Source organism: Rosa rugosa, chromosome 5 (assembly GCF_958449725.1).
Source record: "Rosa rugosa chromosome 5, drRosRugo1.1, whole genome shotgun sequence".
Lineage (NCBI taxonomy): Eukaryota > Viridiplantae > Streptophyta > Magnoliopsida > Rosales > Rosaceae > Rosa > Rosa rugosa.
The window spans coordinates 34,487,560-34,496,164 of record NC_084824.1 but is presented as its reverse complement, the minus strand read 5'-3'; the positions used below and the strand labels follow the sequence as shown (position 1 = coordinate 34,496,164).

The window sequence follows — 8,605 nt, the reverse complement described above, 5'->3', positions numbered from 1 at the left end:
TACATTCTGGAATTTATATATGTAGTACAAAATTCATTTTTTTTGTAGAATCAAATATTACAAAAACTATTATTATTAAATGGAGTCTACCCCTTACGGGTACTATTGTTATTAAAATACTCTGGGTGCTTCTTCATATTATCATATACATACATGTTAGACTGGTATATTAAAAGGTAAAATTCCACTGGTGGCCAACAGACCATGCTAACAAATTGGATAAAGAATGGAAAGATATGCTTCTAGCTCAGGACAAGATATGGGACCAGAATTCTATCCCAAAAAAAAAAAAAGATATGGGACCAGAATGGGTTTCATGATCTCGTAAGAAAGCAGTTAGGAGTTAGGACTTAGGAGCATCTGATCTATCAGGTTTTGCAAATGGAGCAACGGTAGCAGAGAAACTAAGGTTTGAGCAAATCATGACCAATAACAAACTAAGCAACTGGCAGGAGCAAATCCTAATCTTGCAGCAGTGTGTAAATTATCATCAAGACCAGTAACAAACAAAGTAACCAGCAGGAGCAAATCCTAATCTTGCAGCACAGAGAGTGAAAATTATCATCAATCTATAGCTCTAACTAATCAAGTGAAATAAAAACAACAAGCAACCAGTACGGAGAGTGAGAACAGAGAGTAAATTCCAATCTATACAGCTGAATCTAATCTTGCATCACAGAGTGTATAATCCCAATCTATAACTGTTGCATAACCATGATGTTGAGATCAGTATCCAAAACCAGAAGGCAACAGTTCCCAAAATTAACACTCCTCAGTTCCAAAATCACAGTTCCAACTTAAATATCTACTTACATGGGTCTATACCAATGGCAGAATATCAACATCTCAAACATTTAAAAGCATCACAACAGTCTTTTGTGTCTGTGCTAGAAATAGAAACAAAAGGGCCGGGGATCAACACCAATCAACACAAGTGAAAAGGGTCCAGAAAATTCACCAAATTAAACAAAATCGAACTCAACTCACTGATATCAAATGATACAAGGACGCTGGCAGTACTCAAATCATAGGCCTTCATCAAAATCATTGAAATTTGAAACTGAAATAGATAAAAAAAAACTAACCTGAATCAAATCGCCAAGCAGCCTTGCTTGAGTGAGGCTTCGATTTCCAACCCAAAATCGTGATGACACTATGCCAAAAAATGCTTCAGACGACAGACCATATCTGTCGTCTGATGAAGTAAAAATCTGTTGTCTAAGTGGCTGCCGTCTCTAAGCCATTCAGACGACAGATATTCTCCGTCGTTGATCATGCATTCAGACAACAGATTCAGTTTAAGGTACTGTCGTCTGAAGTACCTAATATTGAAGAATCGGAGTCTATCTGTCGTCTGAAACACCATACCACTACATATTAATGTTGTTGGAAATTCACTTCATCAACGGATTCAAAAAATAATTGTCGATGTAGTTAATGTAAGATGACAGAGTTTTTGTTGTTTCTGTCGTTTGATTGAACCAATATTAAGCTTAGCTGATGCTTCTGTCGTCTGATTTGAAGAACAATGACAGTTATATGTTGACTGATTTCGTATGCAACAACATAATTCTGTTGTTTGAAGTTGGTAGAAACAACATATCAACCACCTACTTCTGTTGTCTGAGAGCTCTTTGAACTCTACTTTTCTGTTGTTTGAACGTGGTAGAAACAACATATCAACACCTACTTCTGTTGTCTGAGAGCTATTTGAACTCTACTTTTCTGTTGTTTGAATGTGGTAGAAACAACATATCAATCACCTACTTCTGTTGTCTGAGAGCTCTTTGAACTCTACTTTTCTGTTGTTTGAACTTGGTAGAAACAACATATGATCATTTGTTTCTGTTGTTTCTATTTTCTTGATACAACATAAATTGTGCTGTATTTTCTTGATACAACATAAACCTGCATATATCTGTTGCCTTTCAACCATTTTAACATCAGTCATTTACAATCATCAAAACCATAAAATTGGACTAAAATCAGCATTGAAAATGATGGCTTCGTTTCATTAATTGCATCAACATCATCCAAAATACAATCCATAGTTCCAACTCTAAACCTAGCCAACAGTTACATTATGATCAAGAGAACCAAAAAACCATCTTATCTCGATCATTTACCTAGTGCACCAAGTCAAAAACCTATAAGGTAAAGAAAGAGTAGCTAGACAGAGCAACTGCATGCATAATTTAAGTTCATCAACACTTTCCATCAGTTATATATGAATGCACAAAAGCAGTTCCAAGTGCTACTCATCTACCTTAAACAGAACCAAAATTCGAACTGTATAACATGATTTGCCCATTCAGCTCGAACCACATCATGATGCCTTCTCTTCTTTTGAGCATTCTTTTGCAATTTCCTTAAGGCCTTGTTAGTTTGTTCATCAAAGATCGACTTCTTCATTGTTGAAACCATCTGTACATTCACAAAATGGAAAGAAACAACGAATGACTTTTATGAAATATATAACAACAAAGGCCAACTCAGTTATAGGAAAAAGGAAACAAAACAAGAGTTAATCACCACGAACATTGAGTAGCAAATAGAGCGTCATCGTAGTCCAGAACATGAAGAAAGAAAAGGTTGGCAATAGCACATGATTCCCACAACCACCTTAAAGTCATCTTCTAATGATCTTTTGTTATATTTTTGAAAATTAAATTTGCGTCCAGGTGCTAAATGAACCTATAATAACAGACCAGACAATCAGCTTGATAAAAATACCACATTACCTGCAAGGCTATATAATTACTCACTACCATCATTAACAATATGGAACACTATGTATTGAAATGAAACAAAAGAGATGCTAAAATAACTTCAACACTCGGAAGAAAATTAAAGCAAGCAATAAGTAATATTAGTTGGACAGAAACTAACATTAGTTCAAAACATGATTTACCTGCAAGGGTATCTAAAGTGCCTCAATATTGCAACAACAGCCAACCCCTGGAACAAAATTCATTGAGAAACTAGATGAAACATCTAAGCATGGTCAAGCATGCAGTATCTAGAACAAAATTCCCAGTGTATAAACATGAAAGTATAAGGTGTTAAAGGCAAATAGCAGAACAAATATTGATTGACCTCATTAATTGAACCTTTAGATTTGAGAACAGATTTATAAATACTGCAAGTAAACATCAAGCATGGTCAGCCTGAAAAAGTCCTTATAAAGTTATAAGTATTGTTTAAAGTAGTGACTGACAATCATAAATAATTAAACAAACAATAGTAACTATTTATATATATATATATATATATGTGTGTGTGTGTGTGTGTGTGTGTGTTTATGAAGCATATCTAAAGATTTAGTTTCCAAATGGCTTTACTCAATAAAACACAGAACTCCAAATATTATAATAAACAAAACTACCTCCTCTGTCATGGCTAGAAGCATCTGCCGTAGGTCATCTGCTTTTACATCTTGTACAGAATCATGTTCATCCCTACATTTCAACTTTCCCAACTTTGAAACCTACACACAAAGGAGAAGAACATTGAACAGCTGCTTTCCCAAATTAATTGGCAGGTTTGAGAAACAGACTAGGAGCTACGAAAATAGATATATGTTAGATATAATAATAATTATAATAAAAGTACCAACATCACAACAATAGATACAAAAAGGAACCTTAGTCTCTCCTTCTACAATATGGCGAACAGTAGCACCAAACTCCTCATTCAACAAAATATGCCAATATATGCTAGGGTATAAACTGTACACAACATGTAAAGTTATGCATTTTGCCTTGCAAAACTGTTTTCAATGTAGAAAATGGAACATCATATCGGAATATCAATTTGCAAAACCGTTAACCCCAAATGTTACATTAGAACAAGCATAAGCTTCTATTGAAAATTAAATGCAGAAATCCATATAAAACACATTGCATACATTAACGTGCATAACTTAACCTCTAAATGTAGCTATAGAAGATGCACATATAAACAAATTTCCAATGCTACAAGACTACAGCAGAAACCCTGCAATGAAATTCAAGTAAACCAACCAAATTGAAGCACATCAATGCATTTCATAGCATATAATAATCAAGCAACAAAGACCAAAAAGACTCAACCTCACCTCCGTCTTCTTCCTCTGCATCTTCTTCATCTGTCCCTCCTTCGACCTCTGCATCTCCTTCATCAGTCCTTCCTTCATCAGACAAAGAAGAAAACCTAAATCCCTAATTTGGAAAGAAAGTGGAATCCTGTACAAAAACAGATCTGAGAAAAGCATGACAAGGAATTGGCGAACTGAAGGCTTGGATTCTTCGCAAGTCTTAATTGGTAGTTAACTCATTGTTACTATTATCTGTAAACAATTTCAACAAATGTAATTTAACTTGATATTCAATTCTGGGCAGCCTATTTAATTTTATTTTGTTTCTTAACAATATCTAACAATCATTACTTAGAGCTATCTTCAATAAACAAAGAAAAAGATATTGGAATCTAAAATGACACGGAAAACAGAAACCGAAATAAACCGAAAAGTGATCGTATCAAAAAAAATCCCCAGGAAAGTGAAAAGTTAACATACCGGAAAAGTTAACATTATTTTAGTTCTAAAGCAAGAAACTAAACATTATCAATTGAATTCATAGGAGGAGAGTAGTACATTGACCATAGACAAACTAGAGGCTACCAATACGATGACATAAAATAGCAAAACCCAACAATAGTTGGAAGTCACCGAGTAACAGAACATTCAACCTAGTAGCAAGGAAGTTGTCAAGAGTCATAACTATAATCTGATTGAATTGCAAAAAATGAAAAGGAATGTCGTTTTACTAAGCAGAGAAGAATCTTGAGAGCTATATTAAACTGTGTCCTAACCATAAAATTAGTTGGGAATCACAAGTTCACTGGACTCAGAACTATAAGATGGTATAAGAAAATGCTGAAAAAAGCTTAGAACATATAGCTCAAATGTTAAAAATACTAATAATGCAACGCACATACACAACTTTCTGACAATCTTTCATGAATACTTCAGTGAATCAAAATTTCCATTCGCATAATCTTTACCAAAATAATATTCACTGACACATAAGTTCTGTGATTAAACATCCCAACCAATCCATGGAAGTGACTGCATGATATGAATGCAGGACCACACACAGCTGATAGTAAATGTAATAACTAGCTATCTCTGGTCTGCAGGTTAATTAGTTCTTATCCTGAGAATGCCCCACTTGAGCAAGGAGCCTCCAGGAAGCAAGGAAAACTTATATTTCTAGTGAGAATCACTGCAAGAGGAGAAGTGAGAAGGAAAAGATTCGCTAAAGAAAGCTAAAAGCTAATTAAAGAATCATGATTGAGCAATTACATAAGTGTACTCAACTGTTCTGGAAAAAGTTGAGACAATGTGAGACTTGAAGAAAGTCCATTGGGAATCGTGCCTAGCTCTAAATGAGTTGATGTAAGCTTCTCTGACAAATTGAGTAATTGTGAGTGGAAGGTAGGAGAAGACTTTTGGCAATTTCCATTTTTACCGTCTGGTCTCTATCCTCTTGCTTCCACATAAATATTCCTCTGGTTAATAATGGAGTTTTAGACTGGTATCCTGGAAATTGAGTCCATACCAGAAGTGCTGATAAATCAAATTTAAATATCTACGTTCTAGATGAGAATCTAACATATCAACATAATCAATGTCTATTTTGGTTATACTAGAGGATGAACTTCCCCATCACAAAAACTAGTACTTATACAGGAAGAGAAATAATGGGACACAAAACATGAGGATAACCAATAATTTAAATAACAAGATGAAAGTGATAGAGGGAACAAGAACAAACACACATTATACTTTCTGAAGAGAGGTGCATAATTGGAGCCCACTCGGTAGGCTTAATAATCTCTGAACACCAATAATTGATATTAGATTATTACATATCATTACCTACAATTGCTTAAGAGAGTTGCAGTAGTCGAGCCCAACTAGGCTTGATAATCTCTCACACGATCTGATGATATCCAATCTCCAGAGAGACGGCATGCACTGCGTGATTGGAATTGATATCAGATTAGGGCAATCCCTTATGCACAAGTGCTGAAGAGAGGTGCAGTTATCGAGCCCAATTCTAGGCTTGATAATCCCTGACAACTCTGGATGTTCAATTCACGGAGACTGAGAGATACGATGCCAGGTGTGAGACCCAACTCCTAAATTAGAGTAAGACCCAACTCTATTTCAGTCACCCACATCTCTAAATCGATAGAAGCCCAAACACCCAAACCTAATTGCAAAGGACATTAGCAAAAACACCCAAATCAATATCCCAAGAGAACCCTAAAACCCAAAACAAATCAAATTTGAAACCCTAAAATGATTGAAGAAAGAGGCTTACCATCCAACAGTAGTGAATCAATACTTCGGAATCGTTCGTGAAATTGAAGAACTCAACCAAAACCCAAGTTAGCTGGAGGAGAGGTTGAAGAAGAATCTTTTGTGTCCAAAACCTAGCTTGGGCGGTGCGTCTCTAGCTTCCGTCTCTTCTGGGGAAGAAGAACCTCTCATGGTTTTGAGATGAGAGGAATGAATGGATCTGATAGTGAGGTAAAAAAGAGATGTTTTGATTTTTTCACTGGGTACGGGAAAGCACGGGGTGAGAGGCTGCTTTGGTTGTTGGTTTGTACTTTGTAGACCGATACAAGAGAGCAGTGATGGAGGAAGAGCAGCGAAGAAGAGGAGCTGCTAGGTCGGGCGAGGGAAAACTAAGAATAAACGAAGACGGTGAGCTTTTTCATTTTTCCACCAAGTGGTGGAACGCGGGGTCTAGGTCAGAAGAAGAGGGACTTGTAGTTAGGCCAAAAAACTGTTTTTGTCCACACAAGGAGAAATAACTTTTCCATTTACTCAGACAACAGAATCTGTTGTCTGAATTTTCTAAATTATAACAAACTTGAAAAAGTTGAATTGGTGTTGATTTTGATACCATTTAGACGACATAAATAGTTAGCTCTGTTGTCTGAAGACGTTCAAAAAAATCAGACAACAGAAAAAACGTCTTCTGTCGTCTGAGGGGTATGGTATGAAGCATTTTTTGACATAGTGTGAAAGGCTAGATAAGGCGGTGTCAGAGGGAGAGAGATTGATTGGGCGTCTGTGATAAGAGATTGATGCAGCATCTGTGATGAGAGGGAGAGAGATTGCAGCGGAATCATCTATCAAGACGGGTTTCATGGCAATCAAGTAATTGCCTCAACCAATGGAGGATAGAGACCGGTATTTTGAAAATTTCATTAATCTACAGTAACACCCGCTACAGTGATTTCCGGGCTTCTGGCTTTTAAAAGCTAGGGTTCGGCTGCTTCTGCTTTTGGACAGAAGCCACAGCAGCTAGCTTCTGGAGAAAGCTGATGAGAAGTTGGCTTACCAAACACTTATGGGTCTTGTGCTTGTAAGCAGGGGAGCTAAAAAGCCCCCCCAAACATAGCCATATGTGTGTGTGTATATATGGAGAGCCGTTTAGAAGCAGGCGTCTGCAACTCAGAAAAAGAGCGGACGTCACTCTTCCGTGCTGCATCAAGCGCTGACGGGCAGCGCTGCTCGTGCCTGACAGAAACAGGCCACGATGTCGATCCTCTTTTTGCTGCTGGACTTGTCGATAAAGGGTTCGAAGTCGACCTTGATGGTGCTTCTATGGTTTCAGGCGAGCTCGTCGCGCATCGATCGCTGAGAATCCGATCACCTTCGCCTTTGCGTTGAAGGCTAAGCCGTCCGGGTTGTCCAGAGCCTTCGTCCGGCAAAAAAAACACCGCCATCGATGCCTGATCGAGACCGAAGGAGCGACGTCCGCACTTTTTCTAGGTTACGGACATCCTCTTTTGATCGGTCCTATATATATATATATATATATATATATATATATATATATATATATATAGACACGGAGCCGTTCGAGAGCGGACGTCCGCAACCCAGAAAAAGTGCGGACGTCGCTGCTTCGGCCTCGATCGAGCGGCGACGGCGCGGCGCGGCGCGGCTTGCCGGAGGGAGGTCCTGTGATGCCCCGGAATTTCGTATTTATTTTCCGAGGATTTTCCGGAAATTAAATTGTGGTTATCGGACGGTTTCGTGGCTCGTGGATGGAGTGGAAGTATTTCGGACGAATTTTTATTCGGAAAGTATGACTTTAGGGGGTTTGCAAAGGTTGACTTTTGAAGTGTTGAGATTCTCCAAAAACTTCCTTCACGAAAGTTGTAGAGCGCATCGATACGAGTTCGTGGACATGCGGAACGCGAGAATCGGAGTTCGTATGAAGAAGTTATGAGCTTCGGAAAAACTTTCTATTTTGGTATAAAAGGACAAAAATTTCCGGAAATTGCAAAGAAGGCCAGGTTTCCATTTTGGGAAACCCAGCTCTCCCGAGCCCGGTTTCGCCCCTCCAATTCGCCGGCGTCGTTCTCCCTCCTCCGGCCAACAATCGACGCGATTCCAATGGGAATCCTGCTCGCCTCAGTCCCCTCTACACGTCTGTGCTGTTGGTTCGTCGTGGGAAGCACCGTAGGCGGCGCTGCAAGGCCGAGAAGAAGCCGCTTCGGGGATGAAATCGCCTTGATCGGAGTCGGAGATTCCGGCCAG

At 38.3% G+C, this 8,605-nt stretch overlaps 1 protein-coding gene across 10 annotated transcripts; it reads right to left on the bottom strand.

Annotated features, from left to right (window-relative positions):
• Positions 1-1,974: 1,974 nt before the first annotated feature.
• LOC133708232 (putative GTP diphosphokinase RSH1, chloroplastic) lies at positions 1,975-6,774 on the bottom strand. 10 transcript variants are annotated; one of them, XR_009845676.1, is made up of 6 exons: positions 6,369-6,774; positions 4,097-6,257; positions 3,386-3,487; positions 2,912-3,139; positions 2,533-2,694; positions 1,975-2,424 (listed from the first exon to the last, which is right to left on the bottom strand). XR_009845676.1 is itself a non-coding variant. In XM_062133693.1 (6 exons), the coding sequence occupies exons 3-6, from the start codon at positions 4,172-4,174 to the stop codon at positions 2,409-2,411; spliced, it is 243 nt and encodes an 80-aa protein (XP_061989677.1). In that variant the 5' UTR covers positions 4,175-4,223; positions 5,921-6,257; positions 6,369-6,774; the 3' UTR covers positions 1,975-2,408. The 10 variants fall into 10 exon arrangements, 5 of the variants coding, with proteins under 5 accessions (XP_061989677.1, XP_061989678.1, XP_061989679.1 ...); XR_009845673.1 differs by having other exon boundaries at positions 2,540-2,694; XR_009845674.1 differs by having other exon boundaries at positions 2,540-2,694; positions 2,912-2,958.
• Positions 6,775-8,605: the final 1,831 nt, after the last annotated feature.

What these genes read in the sequence shown, in the direction of transcription:
- LOC133708232 (XM_062133691.1), bottom strand. Translation starts at nt 4,252, where the DNA reads ATGCTTTTCTCAGATCTGTTTTTGTACAGGATTCCACTTTCTTTCCAA. An exon ending in TGCAGAGGAAGAAGACGGAG is followed by an intron (nt 3,488 to 4,096) that starts GTGAGGTTGAGT and finishes CTTTGTGTGTAG; the next exon opens with GTTTCAAAGTTGGGAAAGTT. An exon ending in TTCTAGCCATGACAGAGGAG is followed by an intron (nt 2,959 to 3,385) that starts GTAGTTTTGTTT and finishes ATTTTGTTCCAG; the next exon opens with GGGTTGGCTGTTGTTGCAAT.